Genomic DNA, 24,535 nt, shown 5'->3' with positions numbered 1-24,535 from the left:
GAAAATCTTCCTCTGCACAGGAGAGCAACAAATTTTGTTCAACTACTTAATGGAAAACAAACATTTCTAGTAAAATTTCCATTTTGATAAGAGTTATTTTTCCACACAAGTTTTTTTTTCTTTTTCTTTTTTTTTTCTCCCCACTCTTGTAAGGCTGGAAGAAGCTGTGTGAAACAAACTGCTCTGGCAGTGCTCAGGAGTGCACACTAGGTCCTGCTTGCTCCCCAGGCCTTCGGATGCTATACACCACTCCTCAGCCACTACTCTGCCTACATGGATACAGCAGGTCAGCTTAACACCCAGTGTCTTTGCAGGCTTACAAATTTTTTCATTAACTGTATTTAACATCCTTCTCACATCAGTAGCAGCCGAAGACATACTTTTATTTTAAACTGAAAGTTGAACAGAGTGGTTTGTGTGCCCTCCAAAGAGGGGTGAAGGCTGCTCACAGCTGCAGAGGCATTGCATCATTTCTTACACTGCTCACTGGGTACTGGGGAGGCTTTCCTCTTATGAACTCGTACACCAGGGATTTCCTATCTTTTTCAATAAGCACTGAGATTCTCAGAAGCAAGACAATAAATGCATTGTATGAATATGGTCCAGAAAACACAAAGAATCAACTAGAAGACTGATAGTAAATTTAAATATATTCAAATCAGCAGACCCTGATGAAATGTATCTCAGAGTGCCTCAAAGGAACTAGCCTGGGCAAACCCTGAAACTGCTAGTGATTATTGCCAGGAATTCATTCAAAGCAGAGGCCTTGGAGGCATATCAAATCTCTGTTTTTAAGATGGTGAAAAGGTGAATCTTAGAAATTGCAGTTACTCAGTCTGATAACAAAATCAATTACTAAATCAGTATTAAGTGTGTAAAACAGAACATCTCCACAAATCCATCAGCATAGTGCAGTTTTCTTCTTTGACAAATTAACCTTCCTTGTAAGGAAAGTAGTACAACTATCTTTCCTCAAACATGTCTTTTGACACTGCTTAATATGACACCATCACAACAGACTGAGCATAGCCCAGATGACAGTAGTATAAACTTTAGTAAGATTAACATTCCTCTGCCAGATCATAACATGTCCTAGACTTAGGTCATTTCTATTGCTCTGTAGTGATGTGGACAATGAAACAAGGTAACCTGCAAAACTTCTACATGATAACACATAGAGAGGAGTCTGCAAACACTTAAGAGCATGATAAGAGTTTAAAATAATCTTGAAAAACTATAAAAGTGTTTCAAAAACTAAAACATGTATGAACTACTATACATGCTGTCATGGTTTTATGATTTTTATTATTGGTATTCCACATCATAACATTACGTACAGCACTGGGAGTTAAGAGTTAATGGAAAAAAATTGGACACCCAAACAGAAAATTAGGCATAACTGGTGAGGCAGAAATACTGAGGAAATAAATTCAGAGGTTAACAACAAGAATAACATTTTGAAAATTTCAGAACACACTGAAGAATGTATCAATAATTTTATTTCAGTCTAAGAGAAAAAGGAAATAGATAAGGGAATTGGCTTCAAATAATCAATTTTTCCATACGTACACAAAATCAGTATCACGTGAGTAATACAGAACATCACCTGGAATCCATCAGATTCACATGTAACTAGAACTCATCTGCCCAGAGTAAAGTGACTGAGGATAAATACTAGGAACATTTTTGAGGCACCGGAAGAAGGTATCACACTCAGCCTGGAGTTTGAGGAGGGTTGGGGTTTTACAGCAGACTATTCATTATCTATAAAACCTCCAAGATTAGGGAAAAAGATTGCACATTACGCTCTCTTAGGTACATCCATCCCAAACTTAATCTCAGCAAGGCAGATATCTGTTACCAGCTGGTGCTACACCACTTTGCCTGTACACCACACAGGGAACGCTCCCAAGTGTGAAACATCCCATGATTTAGATTGCACTTCTTGGTAACAATGTTGCTCAGATGGGATCAAGTCAACATGGTTTCGATTATCAACGTTATGGTTAAGTGATCTGATACTACTTGCAAACATACGTGGGATTTCTCAAACTGCAAATTCAAATTCAGCACAGAGGCAAAATTTCAGGTAACACACAGGTGCACCGTGTGTTCAAACACGACCTCATTCTGCAGTGCTGTGAGCACGTATCTTACCTGGCCTAAGCATACATGCCATGAAATTCAGTGGAAAGGCAGCACACAAAAACAAAACAAACAACAAGTACACATACTAGAAACATCCAGCTTTTATTTTAACTGCGATTAGTACTAATGCTAAAAGTAACATACTTTATTTGCAAACAAACATAATTCTAATGGTAACTGCCAATACACAAATCTGATCTCCAAAAGCCTTTCAAATCTTTAATCTGGACAATACTGTATTCATACTTGAGATGTCATATTCACCACCTGTGACACAGCTCTGCAGAGTTCCAGATGACAGGGCCACTGACAGTGAGGGCAAAATTTTGAGAGTTAAGTTTTAATGATGAGAAAAGCAGAGCAATTCAGCTACAAACTCCTTTTTCTCTGCTGATTTTAACTGCAATTTAATTTTTTTCCCTTTTTGTAGGAGTAAGGATCTACACCCCAGCAAGCTCTCCTCCCTGCCCTTCTTGTCATCACACCACGAAGTACTGGAACAATGTACCTCTTAACCTAACAGGCCTGTTAATCAAGAGGGCTCTATGGCTGCTTATTACAAAACTCCCTTCCCATTATGTTGCACTTTCAAAGAATCTCTTAACTAGCAGCAGTCAAGAGCACCCCCCCCTGCTGGCATCAGAATGAATTTTTCCAATTCAATTTGCTGGCTGCTCAAAACTGAAAATGCCAGCTGATTGCTATTTCAGACAGCTCTGTGTTCAGCCACTTGTGCATACTTGAAATTATCTGAATGCAGTTTGAAGACTACAGCAGAAATTTTGTAATTAGAATTCTGCAATGTAGATGGTAATTTTTCCCCCTTGGTAACACACAGAGATCAGATAAACAAGAAGCAAATTGAAGAATTTTGCAACATGAATGGCGATATGCTTCAAGTAGAAAAAAGGGAAATAGAGGAAGATATCTTTGTGATCTGAAGTCTTGGTCTGATGAGACTCTTACATTCTAATTGCAGAAGAGCTGCCTCAACAATACAGACAATCAAAGCAGGTGAGTAAGGCTACACATCATTAGCTAGTTTTTGGCTTTTGATGCTTGAAAATAGACTCTAGACTGGTTCTGCAAATGTAAAAGACTCTGTTCAAACTAGTGTTTTCTTATATTTCCAACCCCAATAGGTGGATAAGGACTGTCTTTTCAAAATAAAATAAAATACTAAACTTGCTATCTACTTAATTTGTCACTTCCTGAAACACACTAAGCAAAATCAGTATACTTCATCCTTTACCTCCTCGTCTCCTCTGCATTTCTCTAGCAAGCATAAACAGAAGAGAAAGTCCCCACACTCAACCAACTCCAACTGAAATTTCCTCCAAGAGGAAAAAAATACTTCAATTAAGCCAGCTGATCACTGGGCCACTGCAATACTGTTGTCACCCGAGTCTTGATAGATTTTGAACAATAATATGGATGAAAATTATAGAAAGTGATATAGAGATATCAAAAACATTTTAATTTGAACAGGAACACATTTCAAACAAAAGCTTTAAAGCTAAAAAATAACACGACTAACCAAATCAAGTTAGAATAAGGGCTTCAGGATATCTTAAGGTCTTAATGACAGTCAGTAACACTGAGTAATTTGGTAGCATTATGAACCGCTCTTGGGAGGAGTGTTCTGTGCCTGCTGGCTGTACTCCACTGGTACAGCCTGTACAGAGCCCCAAGGTGCTGTGCTCTGAAAACAGATAAAACATGTGCTGCACAAGAGCACAGAGAAATGACAATGGAAGAAGAATTTCTTCCACATTAACTTTTTGTTCTGAAAGTCTTGGATGCAAAGATTAAAAGCAACATTTCTAGGGCTCTAATGGGCAGTTGCATACTGGTGTTTTCTGGGTATAGATGTGCTGTACCAACTCTTCCATCTGCAATTACTCTGATGCAGATCTTAAACGGTTTGGAAAAGTGATTTTTGATGTCACATGCCGACTGTGACCACATACTTTTCTGTATTAAGCAGAATGAACCTGGTTAGTAGTGAAGCCAAAGAAGCAGCAGATACCTTGTGAATGCATTAGCATGACTTTGTTGGTTTTGCTGTTTGAGGCATCCTGTTCTGGAAATGTGACATAATTCAAAGATACAGCTTCTGTCCATGTCTTTTAAAATCAATTAGGTTTAATTATGCATTGGATGAACTATAATAGATTTCTATATCATGAATTGACATAAGCTTTTCTTTGTTTTCAAAATGACCTGAAAAATTTCATCAGTCTTAATTCCATGATTTTCCAAGGAGAAATGTAAATCAAAAGGTTATTGTACAGTGTATCATGATCACTAAAAATGAGCCTATCATAGATACTTCCAACAGCTAAACACAGACGCCTGTTATTTCAGCAATCCTCTTAAGCAGAACAGAGATCAAGTAAGAGTTATGAGCAATACAAAAGATTCAAACAAAATCCATGATCTTCAGATTGAGTACAGCTTTGACTGTTGTTTTTCTTTTAATTTACAGATGAAACTCTTGAACAAATATGCATGAATTCCTTACCTTTGATGACTAGGTTAAACCCAAAATTCAGAGAGGAAATGCAGAGCAGTAAGACAGAGGAGAAAACAAATAACTTTTTAATGAATATCTCAACGTAGCTTTTTCTGTGGGCAAACTGGGTAGGAACTGTCAACTTTCATTTAAAGAAGAGGCCTCAGGTTCTAACCAGAGTAGTGATTTTTCACAAGAAAAGCTCTCTTATATTCAGTGCTTGGGCCAACACCTAACTCAGGTAAGCACATCCTGTTTAAATCCATTCTACAGTCCAAAATCATTCCACTGTTGGGACTTAATCTGACTAACCTTGTAGGTACAGTTGCAGAGCAACTACATGCAGCTGTGCTTCTCTCTCCACTATTTTCTTTTCAGGCACATTGCTGAAGAGTCCTAAAAAAGAACTCGTGTGTGTTGTAACTCTCAAGCGTAGTGAGAGACCAAAGAAGTGCCTTAACTGTCCTTTGCTGAAAGCAGCATTGGACAAGTCTTTAAATCTGTTCATATTACTCTCAGCTGTCCTCTGGTTTCCATTTTTTGCTGCAGCACAAACACAAAAGATAGCCACGTCCTCAGTGAAACCATTTACAAGTTCAACTGTTTGGCAAGAGCAGGTCTTTGAGATGAGACTAGAGTGGATCTGAGAAAAAAGGAGCAGAGAGTGAGACAACCTTGTCCAGATAAACTAGAATTGCTTTCTAATTGCCATAAGGTAACAAAAGTTACTTCTGCCAAACAAAAGTAAAGTAATGTCATACACAGGAGGTATTCAAATATCAGTAATCCTAAATTTATCAATATTATTAAATTTATCATAATATCATCTCATCCCAGAATTCATTATTAACTACAAACTCTAAAATCAGAAATTATAATAAAAATATAGCTACATCTGCTTTGTGGAAAGTGGAGGCTATTTTACAGTTTTACAGCTCATTCTAGCACTGTGCAAGAGTTAAAGTCAAATACCAAAAATCATATCCATTACAATTCTTAATAAATTACAGAATTTATTATTTCAATTTCTTCTTTTTTTTTTTTGTTTACAGACATTTCCACTTGTCTTCAAAATAACTAGTGTAGAAGACTAACCCCTAGCTTACCTTGGCAAGTTAGAAAGGAATTTAGTGTCACTGAGAAAGAACATAATTTGTTTACATGTGCTCCATCAAAGTTGTTAAAGGGAATCTTTCTGCAACCTGTAACTTGCAAGAAGGAAAGCAGATTCAAGGCTGATCCCTCTCTCCTTGGCATTTTATTTACCTGTTCAAATGTTTGGGGTTTTTTTATGAACTTCTATTACCTGCTCACTTTAGTGATTTTCTATTATGGGGGAACATAAAAAGGTAAACTTTAGAATTAGTGTCCATCAGATTCTTCAGACATAATGGTGATGCATATACAATCATGCACACAAACACATACACGAACATACATACGATGATGATTATTATTGTTATTTTATTTTTATTTTTTTACCAGAAGGGGTGCAGCATTTGGGACATGGTACATGAAATGTGTCTTCTTTTTAAAACAGAAAAATGCTAGAAATTTACTCATGGATCCTTTCTTTTAACTCTTTTCCACTACACCAAATTATTCTAGTTCTTTTTTTCTTCATAGGCCTTGGCAACATTGGCTTACATTCTTTACTACCAGATGAAGTTATTTCATCCCTGCAGGAATAATAATTTAAAGATTCCTATGCAAGAAACATAAGTTAGTTAACTAGCTACCACAAAGCCTGTGTACAGGCCTTACCAGATGCCCTTCTATCTGATAAATTTTCAGCTGCTGTATCAATTCCCGAGATTGCTTTTGAGATAGGAAGCCCACACCTGTTAGCATACATAGATCATCACTGGAACCTATAGCAGCAATCTTAATTCTAGGTATACCAAATTACTGTTGATACATAAAAGCCAATTATTTCCTGTTCAACATAAGCTCTCTGTTTACCTAACAACAATTTTTGTAAATGCTTGCACTACAAGTCCAGGAAACCTCCTTAAACAACCTACTCTATATAATATCACCAAAAGAAGTGATTCCGTAAATGAAGTTGGAAGTCTTTGCAGCTGACATCCAAGCAGAGTATTTCTAGGATCTTTTTCTCTATCCCTTCGAGTTCTGTTAAGACAGGCACCAGGAATAAAAACACATTGGTATTATGAAGTGAATCAGACCTTACCAAGAGTGGACACACAAACATAGTGCAGAGACAAAAAAACAACAACAAGGCATTAATTTAAGAACCACTCATTACATTAAAGCAAGATTTTGAGTGTTTTTTTTTCTTTTTAATTAATAAGAGAAATTCAACTTGGGTAATTTTTTGCAAAAATATTAAAGAGTAGACTTGAAAGAAACAATCTGTTATTCTTGCTGAGCTATCATTAAATTCTCTACTCAGTAATGAAACAGATGTGTTTTGGTGCTCTGGCTTTACACCTGATTCATTTAAACTTTGATGTGCGTGAATGGACAGTTTGCTCATTCCTGAAAGAGCCTGGCCTTCTACAGCCGTGACATTAATACATTTCAGTACGGATTAGTACATACTGCATTATCCTCTAGTGGGATATTATGATTTCACATCCTTTGATGGTTCCAGGAACAGTTTAGTGTAGTGCTTTTTCCCTTGTCAGAGAGCTAACAGAGTAGAGTCATAAGAGAAAATAACCCTTCTGCACAATAAAGAGGAGGAGCCTTATAAGCAAACATCTTTTGTCAAACTTCAGGAATAAATACACCCGCCCTTGGGAATCCATGGAACTCAAATGTTATAATGATGAGACTACTTGTTTTAGAAGTTATAAGGGAAGCTGTTTTTGAAGGTCACTGTAAATACTGGCAAATAAGATGATAATCCTGTTCTAGTGGTTGAATATGATCATATTGTTGATTTTTTTTAAATTTTTTTTCTTTTAGCATAATCTTCACAAAGCAAAACATTGATAAACTTCATCAGCATTACAAAAAATTGTCTCTTTGGAGAAAAGAATACCTCATTAAGCAAGTTAACAACCTTAATCATACTATTCTAGTATTTCAGGAGTCTTTCACTTATTCTCAACTTTCTGAATTGTTTCCCTGGAAACAGGCCTAACTTATAGGTTCATAGGTTCATAAGGTTAGAAAGGACCTACAAGATCATCTAGTCCAACCATAAATCAATAAAGATATTAAACAAGATGGGCCCCAAAACTGACCCTTGGGGGACACCACTCGTAACAGGACGCCAGCTGGACTTAACTCCATTAACCACTACCCTCTGGGCACGGCCCTCCAGCCAGTTCTTCACCCAGAGAAGAGTGAACCTGTCCACACCACGGGCTGCCAGTTTCCTCAGGAGAATACTGTGGAAGACCGTGTCAAAGGCCTTGCTGAAGTCCAGGTAGACTACATCAGCAGCCTTTCCCTCATCTACCTGTCTGGTCACTCAGTCATAGAAGGAGATGAGGTTGGACAAGCATGACCTGCCCTTTGTGAACCCGTGCTGGCTGGGTCTGATCCCCTGGTTGCCATGCACGTGTCGTGTGATCTCCCTCAAGATCATCTGCTCCATAACTTTCCCTGATACCGAGGTCAGGCTGACAGGCCTGTAGTTCCCTAATATTTTAATATAATAAATTCTAATAATAAACTTCTAATATGCATATTAAATATAATGTCATGGTTTTATGATTTTTGTTGTATTATTGATATTCCACATCATAACATCATGTGGTGTACTGGGAGTTAAAGAGTTAATGCTCTAGCTGCGTGGATCATCGATAGTTCTGGGTGTACCTGTCTCAGAAGAGAAGAACTACATTCCCCAGAAGACTCTGAGATGCTTTGCATTTTCACGTGTTTCCACTCAGAGGGAAAGATAAAAACTGTCTGTGGTTGCGGGACTGTCTCTCTTCCCTTTGGGATGGAGCTCGGCAGTGGGTGTTTGTTGCAGCCGTCCGCCTTCAGCATTAGCGTAAGGCCTTCGGTTTATCGGACACTCTCTCTCTTGTTCATTTTATTTGATTCATTAGCCTCAATTCCAGTTATATTGCATTATATTGTGTTATTTTCCTTTCTGATATCTTATTTGGTAAATTAGCTTTCCTCCTCAGATCATTGCCGCTGTTTTGTTCCTAGGCCCATCTCCCTTCTCCTTTTTCCCTTTCCCCTTCCCCTTCCCTGGGGTGTGGGCCCGTGGGTCCCCTGCCTCAAATGTCACGGTACCAGGTCAAACCATCCCTCAAACGGCTGACATATAGGTAGAGATACATTATTATTACTATATTGTACTATGTATTATTTATTCTATAGATAAAAATATAGCATTTCCACCTCTCTTGTGCTCTGTAAGGACAGTGAATCACTAGCAGTCAGACCTTATTTTGACCTTGCACTTGGGCAGAAGTGCATGTCTGCTTATGTAGAAAGAAAAGGTTTAAACAGCAAGCAAGTTGCATGTCAGATTAACAGCATTCTGGCAGAAATCTGCAGAGAAGTAAGCGAACAGGTTGCCCACACATACTTGAGTTGTGTCTCCTTTCTTGATTGCTAACCTCAAAATACTACATAAGTTTTTAAAAAGTATAAATAAAATATATGCCTTCTTATATCACTGGATTTATTCCAGCTTTTCAACATAGAAATCTGAGGGGTGCTATACACTTGAGCACACTAAGATGGAGCCATTCCTTAACATTTGGATCTCTGCAACTAAATCTAAGTCTCAGTATCTTTTTATATACATCAGTTACATACTGCATGAGAATAATCTATGTGCTTTTACTCCCTCCCAACAAGTACAAAGATGATCTCTACATTAATCATTTTACAATTTCTGTCTTCTTCCTAACTATTTGTATCAGCTCGCTCTGTAAATTGCAGTGAAGCTTTAGAACACTCCTACTGCAGACGGAGTTCAATTCCTCTAAAGCCTTGACAAAAGGTAATAATTTTGGAATGGAACCTGCTGCTGGATGCATGGGAAATAAAGCGCTGAAAACAAAAAATGCTGTTGAGTATACAGTAAAATGTTTTCAATGCATTATAATCAAGTTGCTTCGGGAACAACAGCTGTCTTAAAAAGAAATAAATAGCAAGAAAAGCAACAAAGTCACTAAAATTGTTGAAATTATTACGACAGGATTAGACCTACAAACCATATATGCAACAAAACAAACAGGCAGAAACACTGTTCAGCTGGAGGTTCTGCATGCTTGAGGTTGAATTTAAGTAGACCTTCAAAACCACCTTGCTACCTGCAGTATAACAAACTCAAATAAACAGTTGTAAGGATCTGCCTTCATGTGCACAATGATGAAAGACACAAAATTCAGACTCAAAGTCAAGTTCCCTTGGCTACAAAATGTGTTAGAAATGAGGGAATCAGAACTGCTGCCACATGTGGACTGGACATACCGTCAAACAACCCATCAGGCTCTGCTCAAACGGTCTCTGAAAGGCTCTGGGGTCACCACACCAGTCCAGGAGCTCTGTAGCTGCATTATGGAAGTTTGCGGGGTTCTGTAAGTGCTGACAAAGGAAAACGAAGAAACAGTAAATAACATACACAAAGGCTGACATTCTTTTCTACATCATGTTAACACAAAGTTCAGAAACAAGGAACGGTATGTATTTTGGAAGCGAAACCAAAAATTGCACAGTGAACACAGATGATCCTACTTTAATTCTCACTACTATCACAGATTTCCTAACTTCCTAATATGAACCTGTTAGTCAGAGATAAGCTATAGTTGGAATTCCAGAGGTCCTCCAGGCTTCTATCTCCAGAACATTACCTCTCACATCTAAAAACTGTAGTGGATTTTGCTTGGGCACCAATACGGTCTGAATCTAAAATATGTGAACTTTCAGTTCTGCATTCAAAATCCTAGTCTTAGTTTCATACTCAGGTGCTGGGACATGCCAGTACAGCCATGCCTTCTGATAGTGCGTTTCATCTTTGCCTGACAGCCAGAGGGCAAATACAGCAGTCTCAGGAAATACCAGTGACAGAGCCAAATTCACACAATACACTGATCCCTTCTATGGATTTTGCTTTCTGTTTATCATGAGGCATCATAGTGAGTGATTGGGAGGAAAAACTTTGATATGACACAAAAAGGAGGAATTGTTCTTGACTGAAGTGTGGCTGTGATGCTGCCGCAATTGAAAACATGGAAGCACTGTAAATGTGTAGAAATCTCACAACTGAATCTTACTTCTTCTGAAGAATCTGGCATCATTTTGAGAGAAAATGCAGTTTTTGTTTTAAAATCTGCATGACAAATACAATTTTTAACCATCACCTTCATCTCCGCTTTTGTTCTGAACACACTGTATCCCTACTTTTTTGAGACATTTAGTGAGCTTACCTGATATCATAACTGACAACATCATCCTTCAAAGTGCTATACTGCTGAAGCATTCTAGCATTTTAGCAGAGGGAGGGAGGGCACAGGAAAGAAGGAATTCAATTTACTTGAATAATATTGTATAAGTCTTTCAGTGAAAACTCCAGAAACAAAAAGAAAAGAGCATATTTAGGAAGAGTGAGCATCTTTTTAAATAGTAGGTTTTTAATTCTTGAGCTAGCTGAGAAAAACAAGAAAATAATGATAATTTTAACCAGAAGGTACAAAACCCAAAGGTATCATTTTAAAAATACACCTTTATTTTTGAATCAGTAGCATAATTTGGGAAAACATGCTCATTTCTAAGCATCTGGATTAATGATAATGTTCACAACCTAGTTTTTTCCCCTCTTTTCCCCTGGTGCCTGAGAAACTGCATATATATTAACTCTACCATAAATAGAGGAAAAAAATCACTCCTATGCCAGGTTTTAAGGACTCCCCAGCCTGTGAGCTTTTGAATCATACTACTGGAATTCTTGTTCTAAGAAGGCTCTTGGTCAGGGGCCTTGTTTTAACAAGAGATGACTGACATGCAGGGCATGAATTTTTAAATATCAGCAGAATTTGAAAAAGCAGGCAGGCATTGTGCAATGTGATTTTCTTCTCTGCTCTACAGATGTGAGCGGCTCCTACTACCACTTCACTTGAGGGCCTTACCTAGGCTGTACAACAGATCACCTCTTTCTTGCTAGCTCATTACCTCACTGTTGGAGGAGTCAAACTATTCTGTTTATACACAAAAGAGAAGAGACCAAGTAGATGAGTGTAAGGAACCATATTTTAAGTCTTTCTCTAGAAGAAAAAAAAAAAAAGAAAAAGAAAAAAAGCACCCCATGAATAAGGCCAGCAGCTTGACTTATGCATCTTGTAAGCAAGCAGAAGGGAAAAAGATCATTTCTGAAGGTTTCATTTAGACCTGCTGAGAAGTGACTGCCTGACAGCAAATCCCTCAGTGTACACTGCTCCTTCAGTACTCCATCTGCAGGGCAAACAGAAGCAGGTTTCAAACCTCTCTCCAAAATCACGTGTAAGCTCTGCTACAATCAAACATAATGTTTCCAGAAGGCAAGAAATGCATGTAAGCTGGTGAACAAATTGCATTTCACTGAACACATGCTGCACTGGTAGGGCACGGATCATGGAAGAAACTGAGCTATCTCAGTGGAGGGAAAGAAACAAATCCAAACAAACAAAAACCAACCACTCCTTTCACACAGAAACAGCTCACGAAGAAATTCTCAACTTTGTACTTGAAATTACCTTCAACAATCCACCCCTCTTCATGAAATGAATCAAGATCCGCTGATGAAAAATGCTGAACTTGAGTGAGATATTATTATTTTCACCACAGTTACTGTTTGAAAGCTATACATGAAACAGATATGAAAAATGAATCCCGAATAATTCTGTACAGGTTTAGGCTAACAAATGAAAAGCAGGGAGGGATCTCAACCAAAAGCCTTATTTTCAGCTTGGTATCCATCCCATAATGCTGATTTCTGCTTAGCAAGACATCCCTGAAAAGTAGAGCAGAAGTCCAAACTGCACTAATTTTGCACTTCTCTCTGGAAGGAAAGGCTCAATGATGTGATCGAGCTACTTGTCCTGTAACTTCCCATCATCTGTCTTCACTGCATCAGGGCTGAATGCTGCAGAACACTACCCTAGCCCACCTCCTAAGTGCAGGAGGTGTGCTGAATTTCTAACTTCTTAAATGCTTCTGCACAACTGAAATTAGTTCAGAAACCAGCTGGGAAAGATAAGCAATTCTATTAATTCAACTAGAGGCTAAAAAGCCCCAAACAAGCCATAAGAAGAAGGCAAAAGATCAGTGGTTTTCACTGGGAGTACACTTCAGTAGTTTCTGTGATGACTGAAAAGCTGATCCTGCAGGGCCACCCGTATCAGTTAAATAAAGTTCCTTCTGTGGCATATTTCTTAATTCTCTTAATGTTTAAAATAACATTTTCCCACAGATTTCTCTTTTTCAGATTACAAAGGGCAAGGTTACTTTTTGAGGGGAAGCGTGGATAGGAAAGAGAAATCCTGCCTGAATCAAAGCACAAAGGCAGGTGAGTTACATAAGAAAACATTCCAAATGTCTACCGTCATCTTTTTTAATTTATTGACAGCTTAAACGCTGCACCCAGGGCAAAAAGCACTAATGTCATTCACGCCCTCACAACAAAAAGGCTGCCTGAAAAGGATATTATTACATCTGCTATATTCACTGAACAAGAAATTAAAGAGATTTTCTTAGCTCTCGATCCAAGAACAGAAGTACAAAACAAGGCTTCTGCCAGACCCATCCATCAGCTTTGCTGTGAAGCACTTCCATGCATGGCTCTATCCTTTTCAACTGCAATTATTGGCAGCATCTTGACAGAAGAAAGGCGTGAGCCTGGAGAGCCTAGTTTGAAACTGTGCTTCATGTAAACAAAGAAAAAAATCACTAATGGATGGTTTAGAAAAAAGCAACAGTCAACCAGATGTTCATTGCTATGACACACCTCGGTATGTCTTCAAAGCTGCTAGTCAAGAGTGTAATAACGAAGGACAGGTCCTGCAACACCACCACACTTGCAAGCTACAGTACTTTCAAGAAGTAAAGAAAATGTATATGAATAGAATCTGAAGTAAGGATGAAAAAAAGACAATGAACTGAATTAATCGGTTATTTACCAGACTGGCTGCAGTATTGTCTGCATCTTAGAAAGTTTTTAGTGAAACATGACAATTTCCACTATTGCAAAACCTAACAAGATGTTCAGAGTAATCATTTATGACTCCAAACGGCTATTACTTTCTAATCCTGAACAGAACAGAGATCACAGAGACACTTGATGTGAGTGAATGGCTCATTACTACAGGGATCACCAGGTGGTGCTCTGAAGAGACAGACTCTTTTCTGGCCTTGGAAAAAACCTCGTGTTCAGCAAAGAAGCCTGCTGTCCTCTTCCCTGTGTTCTACAAGGAAGAACTGTACCCTAGGGAACCTCCTTTCCAGAATGGAGCTGGCATTTGAGCTGGATTCTGAGCAAGACAGGAATGTCGACCTGCTGCATGTGCCCATGTGTGGCTTAAACATTCTGATTATAAAAAAAGAACAGATCATACTTGTAAATCAACAGAGACATACAGGCAGACAGTGTAGGTACAGTACAAGTTAAGTTTGCTCTTTTTCACAGTAAACATCTGTGTATCTGTTCCATGATTTGCTGTTATGCGGCCACCAGCAGAAAGAAAATGACATTCATAGAAGGACTTACCTGGAGCAGCTGATTTATGGCAATTTTTGGTGCAAGCATTACAGAATACTGCCATTTCTGGAAACTGTTACTCCCTCCCAATTAGAAGGTAACTAAAAACACTCGATAAGCAATAAAACTCAGCAATGAGCTCCAAACTATATGCTTCATATCATAGACGTGTGAAATAAGCACATGTAATAAAGAACACATCTTTTTCAAATTATAAAAGCACAACTGAGTATTTTCAGTCTTCACACCCACACCAAAGTGGGTACAACCCACTTCCTGCAACCAAAGACTCCATATAATTGTAGAGACAGAAATCCAGCATCCACAAAGAAATACATCAAGAACAGCCTTATGTCCTCTAAATATAGAAGTCTGCAACTCAGGTATACACTCGCTGTATGTTAGAGAGAGCAGCCTAGGGAGTAATGGAAGAGTGACAGCCAAAATTAAGACCAATTACAGAGGGCTGGAACTATCTCATGCATGCATCAGAAAATGCTAACATGACAGCAATGGTATGGAAAATGGATCATTTAAATATGGAATCCATATGTTCCAAGTAGTTGCTACAGAAAACAAATGTAGAATTTCAATGTACAAACTGCATATTTCTGGTGGAGGATTTTTTCTCTCCCTTCTTTGGAATACATCAAACTGAAGACATAGTCCTAATTTGACACAACTTAACCTATTCAAAATGAGATGCCATGCAAATAAGTTTTTGAGCAGCAAACTGCTTAACTATGCTAAACAAGTTATTGCATTTATTTACGTGATGTCGCACCAAATTATGAAGGCTGACTCAAGTTGTCTGTTTATTTTGCCGAGTTACGTCTGCTCTGTGTCTCACTCCTTGATTTAATTGAGCTGCTGAAGATAATATAACTTATCACACAGACACGATGCCATGTTGCTAGATTCTAGGTTAATTAACAGTAGCCTACAGTCACTGCATTTCTCACATGGTTAGCCACTTGGACCCTGTCTACTGTCTAGCTTCACTAATCAACAAGGCTGGGAATTTCACATTAACGATAGAACACACCAGCAGCAGACGGAGCTTTTGACTGTGCAGAAAAAGAAAACCCAGCTCGCCTGTCGGCAGCTTTTTCTTCCTTCTGAAATTAACCCATTATTATGCAGTGTCTGCTCACGCCACACTTTTGGCAAAACCTCTGCTTTGCAAACCAGGAAAATCAAATCTGGATGGCAGCTGCTCCCTGGCAGGGCAGAAGGCTGCGGCTGCTGCTCTCGAGTAGAGTCAGCCTGGGCCCAGCAGCAAGACCCACACACTGTGTGTGGCATTGCACCGCGAGCCAGCCAGGCTGTGCAGCTGCCCTGACCACAGCAGGCACAGGAGGCAGCAGCAGGGCACTGCAGAGAACGGCACAGCACACAACGCACCACCTTCTGCTGATGTTTGACTGGGGTGGACCTGGAAGTAAGGACGTGCCTCTGTGACACGCAGTCTCAGGGCAGGCTGCCCCAAGGGCTTCTTTCCCTGAACTGTGCAGGCTTGCTCTTTGTTCTATCAATTTCCTTTCTATGTAAGGCAGAGAGCGTCCCCACGTACCCACAGGGCTGCCTGGCTGGATCCAAATACAGCAGAAGGGTGAGGTGGGGCTGGGAGGGAGCAGCACCCCTGCCCACAGCCCCTTCTCTGGGCTGTCCATGCCACAGAGCTTCTCCCCAAGGTGGAGCTATGCCATCAGTATTAGAGGAAGACAGAGTTCAGCTCACAGCACAAATACTCCTCCTGTCTAATGAAGCCCCTCCCCTCTATTTGAAATAACAGCACTTTTGATTCTTCCAGCCCAGAGAAATATGTTTTTGCTATTAATATTCCTTGCCTTTCTCCCTAACGCACAGTGCATACAAAGAGATGTACCAAAAGAAAATGATGAAGCTTTGTGTTTAGATATTTACTCTGGGGTTTTTCATCAGACATTAGTCACATCATTCCTAGTTTTCATAACATGTTCATCTATACATTCTGCAAAATTTGTCTTGTTCTGAGTTAGTTGTCTTGAATTGTGGGTCATACCGAAACCAACATCAAATTCATCTTCTCTGTATTATGTGCTAGATATCCAGCATGCTGTGAGTTTTGCACAGGGCTCACGACATCTGAAATGCATGTACACAGCTCTGAAATTCACATGATCTGTTTGATATTTTTAACTGTTGGCATGCAGGTTTTCAAGCTTTCCTCCACAATGAAAGTTGGAATTCTCATATGACTGTAAAACCTAAGGATTTAAAAGCAAAGCAAAACGTAAAACTTGTCAAACTTTATCCATATAAAAATAGGATGATCAAAACTTTGAAAGCGTAATTCCAGAGGGACTAAACCAATAGACACTGCATGAGGAAGGAGCTGACCTCTGCTTCTGATCTGACTTTTGTACCTCTGGTGTGCACCAGCTCTGTTCACTGAGAAACAGCACTTGGTGGTGTCCTGTTGCTGTGGCACATTTCCCCAGGCAGTTTACACTAATTTTTGTCTAACAACATACATCTGGATTTGCTGCTCTGAATGAAAGTGAAGAAGAGATGGCTATAGGAAAGAAAGGGACAGGGAAAGAGCAGAGAGACAAAGATTTTGTGCCCTGTAACTGGAGTAATACAGGAGCAGAATTACTGCGGTCCTGTGTGCTGGGGAAGGGGAGTTCAGCCCTGAAAGAAAAAACAATTGTCTATCTAAAGAATGTAAACAGGATTCCTGGTGCTTTGATACCGAGTAATCCTGGGGAGACAGGGCAGTTTTTCATGCATTACTCAGCACACAAGCATGCTCCTCTTAGACCTACATTTGATAGCTCATCAGCACCACAAGCAAGCAGTACGTGGTCTGCATATCAGCAGCGTAATACAGTGATCACATTGCTATTACTGAAAAGCCTCAGCAGGCTCCATGACTGAGTCTAGCTGCAAGCCCCTCTCCCATACATACACACCCACTTCTGATTCCCATCCACAATGCTCTGTCTTCCTGCCATGCCTTCCACTGCACTGCAACTGAGCTCAAGGAGTATCACAGAAACATGGGACATCAACCAAGGATGTGCTTCAGGAGTGGAAAATGCCATAACTCAGAGGTGGCTTCTCTATTTTTTCATAGTCAAATAACATAATTATAGAAAGGCCATCTTTGTGAGCTGCTGTACTCAGTATATTAGAAATGCACTGCTGTAAAGATTCAAAACAAATGGTCGTCCTTTTTCAAGAGGGTAGAAGGGAGTACTGAGATATTTTCTTTCTTTTGGGAGTTCATTTTTGTTTATCTGAACATAATTATATATAGTTCAATTTTCTACAGTCCCTTCAATATAAAAATTATTTTATTTATCAAAAAATTAGAAGACTCAAGCTGTGCATCTGTATTCTGATAACTCTCCCCCTTCCCAAATTTAGTGTTTGTGAGATTGAGAGATCCCTAACGAATAGAATTATCTTGCACTTACATGGTTCATTCCATTGGAGGCTTTATAAATATTTTATTTAGCTCACATTTTGAGAAGCACTAGATACACTGAGGAGATTAAAACCATGTTAACCATGGCTTCTTTTAAAATGGGAGTGAAAGGAAATCACCCCTGCCCTACTTGTCCACTGCAGCCTCTTTTTCAAGGGAAAAGAAAACAGTAAATGCTCAGCAAAGCTCAGCACCTCTTTATCAGATGTTTTAAGTACATGAAAATACTGGGAGAGATGAGGATGCAAAACAGCACTGAAGACAGGAGATCACACATTAAACAAACAAGGAACAGAACAAATAGAAAGCATAAGCATCACTGAACTGCAAAAAGTCAAGGTGTTCTCTTACTTATTGTAAGCAGTAACAGGACGAACATACTAATGCAATATCTGCAGATGCCTCACTAATAGGGAATCGTGGAATCACACAATTGCTGAGGTCAGAAGGGAATTCTAGAGATTAAATCTGACTCTTCTGCTAAAGCAGGTTGACATGTCAATATTAAGTGTGTGTATAAACCAGTGTTGGTTTCAGAAGAGATGAATGCCCGCTGACTGAACAGCCTTGGTCTCGTGTGCCATGAGATCTGTAAGGAGGACTGCACGCATGTGCTTGTGCTGCAGGAGGAAAGAAACAATACAGCAATATTGATGTGCCTACTAGTTTCAAAATTACTGTCATAGAACAATGCAATGTCCCAATCTTCACCACAAAAGAGAGCTAAAACAAGAATTGTACCCTCACTCTGTTGATCAGAATTTCTTTGCTGTCTTTCTGTATGTATCTTTAATAGCTGCTTAATTGCAGAACACTTACAACTTTGTGTTACATAAAGGAACATGCAACAGATTAAACCTCTGTAGACCCTCCCTGCTGCTGCTCTACCACACCCTGCCCAGACTCCAAGGAAATTACAGCTTTGGGAGTGATTCAGATCTGATTGATGGACATGGTGCATGCAAGTGGCCAGCCATCCTCCTGTTGACCTGTTATTTGAAGGAACAGCAGCACCCAGTCCAGACTTCACATCCTTCACGCCACCAGCTCCTGACCTGCTGAGAGCCCTGAGAACAGTGCGTTTTGTGAATGACTCAGAAGAAACAGAGTGCTCCAAACTGTATTTCCTTAATAACTCACAAAGAGTGCCTTTATGAAAAAATCAAGAAACAAAGGAACAACTGCTTGTTCTTTCTCTTAGGCCATGCTCAGTGACATAAGGCTCCAATCTATCTTTAAATTTGCAGTTTCAGCTCAACTGAATTATGAAATCAGTTTGACTAACCAGTTCATTCACTCTTCCTGGTAATCAAAACAAGCCATTATCCACCAGTATTTCCTTTCATAACAAGCTAGTATAAAGTCTCCATATGTGACTACAGCAACGATACTGACACTAGTTTAGATTTCTTCATTCTTTTGACAACATAACAAGTTTTCTTCCCTAATGCTCTCATTCTTTTCAGCAAGAAGTTTGAGCCCTAAATACTTCTGCATATTAATAAGTTATTTTTCTCCAAGTATGTTTTTTCACTTCAAACACCAAATCACTATTCAGAGAGTGGCCTAAATATTTACTTAAATTCTTAACAAATATTATCAATGAAAACAGGCTTATTTGTCTTCAAGTTGTTTGCCTGTATTCTTTACAAAAAAACTAGCACCACAGTCTAAGTAGAAGATTAAGTGAAGGATTCAGGAAAGACAAAGATTCTACCTGAAAAAATATAAAAAAATCTGTGCAATGAAGATTTAATAATTCAAGGCACATACCCCATCATGTTGAAAAGCTGGGGTTTCTTCATGCAGTTTGTTCCACACCAAGATGTTTTAAAGACATTAAGGAAGCATGACAACAACTCTTGAGTAGAAGATTGTTGTCAATAGCACAGCCTTTAAAAAGCAATAACGCAAATGAAAATAGAAAATGAGTTAAAGGCAAAAGTGAAAAAAGAGAGAGAGAAAACTCAAATTCTCCTGATTTGTGTACTGAATCAAACTTATTTTAAAATTAAAAAAACAATTCTTCATTTTCTAAATTTCAGGAGAGTAAATGCACTTATCTTGAATAAAAGGCATCAGTCTTCAGTAGACCCAGAGAAATGGCAGAACCTTTGATATGCTTTGCCTTCCAGTTGTTTGGTTTTTTTTGACATTTAAGTAATTTACTAACTCACCAACTGTGCTTTTTATAGTACTTTTAATCAACAGAGTTAATCTTTATTATTTTAATCTCTTAATAAAGTCTCAAGGTGATTATTAAAAATGACTACTGCATGAACTGATGGCACTGTGGAAGATGCTTAATTCACTTGATCTATTTTCATGGGTTCTACCAGCCAGAATCCCAAAAGCAGTGATCCCTCTTCGAGATTCTCTGAAGAATCCACTGTTCTTTTATCAATTTCTGTACTATATACACCTGAGGTATATTCTCTTCCCACTTGCATCATTCTCTCCAGCAGTTAGATATCAACACCACACATGAAGAAGTGTAAGAGGAATAAATCCATGTTGAAGAGTCAGGTAAGGATGAAATGGATCCTTTTGCCAAGGTGTGATATACAAATATCTGCTCATGCTTGCCTGGACATCTCCCTCACTCTGATCTGCCTTGCAAAGAACACCGTGGAAATAACATAATTCCAAGGTATTCTGAAGGCCTCCCTCATTCTCCTAATCATGTAGAATGATTAGGTTAATAAGCATATTCTTTTCTTCAGGATGAATCATCTTGAAAAACCCTTGGAAATTTAGATTCATCTTTATTAGATAAAGAGCTTTAAAGTAGTATGAGAATTTTTACAAAGCCCAGGAGAATTAATGAGCTGAAAAATCCAAGTCCACTAATGCCACATCAACCAACTTCTGCTGGCTAAAGCAGAGTGAAGAGATCCGATCCCTTCGCTAGGAAACTTTTCAATGAAGAGCAATAGCAGCCACTGTGCACTTCATGCATTGCGTTCTGCCAATGGAATACAACGTGGGCAACAGCAAAAATAACAGCTACCACCACACCAGCAAATTCACGAACATTAGTAGTCTGCACATTGGCAGTGATCTGAACTACAGGAAGGATGAAAAAATGACTGAACTTTCATTAGCACACAGGACATGCTCCACTGATACTCAACAAGCTCTATCCAAAGCACAGTAAGAAATTAGGTAAATGAGGTAAACATGAAACAGCGTACCTGGACACAGTTTCTAGTTTGCAGGCTTTTCCTACAGCACCATCCTGCTAGTTTTCAGAATGCCAGCCTGCCCTTCCCTTCCATCTGCACGGGCTGACAGAACTGCCCACAGCACATGCTCCGTGACCTGCTGATGCACACCAGTACTGGCTCCTCTTCTCTACTGCACAGAAGCAATAAGGAGCTAATAACACCAGGGAAGAGTTTTCTTTCAGCAGACGATGGTAAAGGTCTGTGCAGCTGAAGGCTCTTTGTGTTAACATTACCACTTCAAACAACTTTTTTAAAAACACTTTCTGCTTTTGCAAACAGGTACAATGGCCCTTAAGTGCAAATGCTGTACAAGCTGTACCTGCTAGAGATTTGCCATTGCACCAACACACGTAACTAAGGGAAATCAAGCAGCAAGCACGCACACACGAAGAGCCAGAAATGGTACGACAGATGCTGGAGACGTGTTGCCAGCTAGGTCACGTATTCACTGCAGAGTTCGACCCAGCTGCTGACAAAAAGAATTTCCTATGCTCATCTGACACCAAGGTGACACCATGAACTAGCTTACAGATTTCTAGAATTTTCAGATGTTTCTCCTTATTCACCAATATGCAATTTTAAGCACTGGATTTGATTAACTAATAGCACAGGAAAAGAACAAAATTAATGTAAATACTGTTGCTACTAGAAGTTTTCATTGTAAGTTTAAAAAGTGTATTTTCTCTTTGAAAAAAAAAAAGTTAATGATATTATAATGCATCAACCCTTGAGGGCAGAGCTGTAGTAAAAAAAGAAACAGGACTGGGAAGGGAAGAACTGTGCCTGCACTAATTTCAAGCCCACCCTGGATGGTGGGTTACATTCAATCCTCTGAAATTTCTTGTACACAGCCATCTCACCAGATAAACACAATATCCAAAAGCTGCAAGCATCAGGACAGTGTTTCCCCCACCAGAAGTGCTTCCAGCCCTCTCGTCTCTCTGCTCATTCCCTTGTGGCTCCTCTGCCTGAGCCAGAGCAGTCGCCTACTGGGATGCAGGATCTGACATGGCAGGAATGCTGATTGACAGGTCTGTAAGTGGACTGGAGGAGCCAGGAAAGCTGGTCTGCTGTCAGATTTTCCGAAACGTACTTACCTCTAGCAGGGGAATATTCCAACAGACTGAGCAAGAAAACAGACAAAGAATATGCAGCTAAGGGTCTCACAGAAGGATGAATTATCGCAAGATGTTACTGATGGACTGATCAGTCAATAAGACAAAAACTTTAGGTCCCTTGAATATATTCTTCTAAATTGAAAAAATGGTCCTTTTCACCATCAGGTTTCCTGCTACATGTTATTTCATGTTCAGCTCCTTAAAAAGTACTAACATTTTATGGGGGTTTCAACCAGAAAAATATGCATTCTAAGTAAATATTCCCTTCACGAGAAGGCTTCTAATTTTCAAAATTCATGAAGAATGAAATTTTCATGAAGCTTTATTAAAACCTTTTCAGATATAATTTCATATCTGCCCATATTAACCCATCCAGAATATATTAAAAATGACACGTTTAGGACTGCTGAGCATTTACATGAATCTGCAGCAATAACTTTGAAAAGCATAAGGATTAGTTCAAACATCTCAGAGCTTAAATGCTAACAGCTATGTAAAAATAAAGAGAATTCTATTTTCCTCTGAATTGCAAGCGAGCAACCAAACACCAACTTGCAGAATGATAAAAGAAATGGAACTGTTTGTTTCCAATCTAAGGAAGAAAAGATCAACACAAACACACAGCAATTACAACTTTTAGCATCGCTCTCTGAATGGCTCAGGAGGCATTATGAAGCATGGCAATTGCAGAAACTCAACAAGCCTTCCCGAGGGATGGAGGGAGGAAGGAAGGGGAAAAATGCTAATCTCTTTCTAGAAACCAAGAGTGTGATGTGTGCTTCCAATTAAGCCTGGTTCATTGAGTGATCCAGCATCGTTTGAGGATATATTGCTCGATGTGCCCTGATGTAACATGACACGTGGCAGAAACAGCCCTCTCTGTTCCCAACACGAACAATTCTGACACCAGACAACCTGCCCATGCTTCCCTCTAACCCATTACTAGACCTTCAGCACAGCTCTAGTACCTGCCCTGTTGGCTGCCTTTAGTGCACACACCTATTCTGAAAAGGGTGGGTTCCTTTCTACTTAGAGATTTCCCTTATCTTCCTCTTTTCAAGAATTTCACCTTCCAAACTGACTGCCAGCAAATCAGTTGTTGTCAGAGACAACAAATCTAGAAGACCTTAGATGTAAAAAGCTCTGAACTTCTGAAAGCTGGACCTGTCAGAGTGAGGACAGACATGAGCAGGACAGCAGCCTACTGATTTTGCCTGGTATTTGCTCATGTTACAAAAGGAAAATAAAAAAAAATGTCGGATAAAGCTGCATTGTTGGGCTGCTGTGCTGTTGTGGGTATGAAAATGAGTCATTTCTTGGGGCTTCCTGAGCCCTAGGCTCCATGAGGTCTTGAGGTGCAGCCCCACACTCCTGCCCTGTAATGGTGGCTGTGGTGGTTCCCCAGAGCCAGCAGGGCTGGCTGGGAAACAGGCTGTCAGTGCAGGGCAGCTCTGGGGCCTTTGGACCTCTGCTGAGCACAAAGCCTTTCACAGTTTTGTTTGTGTGAACAAAAAATTCTAGATAAAAAGCCCACACTCTGAAGATCCAGCCTCCTTTAGCATACCCTGAAGAATCCTTGGTGTCACGACAAACTAATTGCATATGTTGGGGGGAAGACTGTTACTTTGGCTTTTTCCACATAACATTAAAAAAAGTGTTTTATTTTAAAGCACATACACTTACAAATAGTGAGGGAATCAGCTACAAAGAGACCACACAAGCTGTTCCAGCCTTCCACAGAAGTCTGGTTTTTAAGCGTAAACACACAGCCACCTCTTCAGTTTGCCCTTTCATCTCTTCCGAAACAGTTCTTAACACACACACTCTCTCTCTTCATTTCCAAACTAGCTGATCATATACAAGTTTTGGTTTTGTAGCTGGAAAATGCTAAAAAAAGATAAAAGTAAAACACAACCTTGATCCTGAAACAGAAGTCAGCAAGGACACTGTGGGCGTCTCACGAGCCAGAGCTGGAAGCCAGCAGCCTGTGCTGCAACCTGATCTGCCTACCCAGGCTCTGGGAGAGCCATTTATAGGTGTCTGGACTGGGCAGGCTGCGCGGGGCTGACCGCATGAGCCTGGCTGCCAGCAAGGCGATCAGATAGGCGGGTGCTGGGTGCCAGGGGAGGGCAGCTTCTGCTTGCTGCTGCTGTGCTAACCCACCTGCAAGCACACGTCTGTTCAGGAGAGCAGCACTGCTTTTTGTTCACAGGTTGGGAAGAAAGGGTGAAAGAGTGGGGAAAAAACACCGGCAGAATTCTGTCTGATCTTGCTGTTAGTCTCAAAAAAATCGGTGAGGGTACACTGACATGATCGTGCAAGGTACTGCACGTAACAGCACGTGGCCTGGTTCTCCATGGGTGAAATGGCAATGCTGTG

At 39.7% G+C, this 24,535-nt stretch overlaps 1 protein-coding gene across 4 annotated transcripts in view; it reads right to left on the bottom strand.

Moving 5' to 3' along the window:
• The window catches only part of ZMIZ1 (zinc finger MIZ-type containing 1), a 325,535-nt gene that overhangs the window by 127,123 nt on the left and 173,877 nt on the right, over positions 1 to 24,535 (bottom strand). For all 4 annotated transcript variants that reach the window (XM_065746678.1, XM_065746680.1, XM_065746679.1 and 1 more), the window contains exon 5: positions 10,079 to 10,192. In XM_065746678.1, the coding sequence (XP_065602750.1) occupies positions 10,079 to 10,192 (114 nt within the window). The remainder of the gene's footprint in view (positions 1 to 10,078; positions 10,193 to 24,535) is intronic.

The sequence above is a fragment of the Cyrtonyx montezumae genome, unplaced genomic scaffold (assembly GCF_038088225.1).
Source record: "Cyrtonyx montezumae isolate F1298 unplaced genomic scaffold, pur_monq_1.0 scaffold_4, whole genome shotgun sequence".
Lineage (NCBI taxonomy): Eukaryota > Metazoa > Chordata > Aves > Galliformes > Odontophoridae > Cyrtonyx > Cyrtonyx montezumae.
This window is presented reverse-complemented; position numbering and strand designations above follow the sequence as displayed.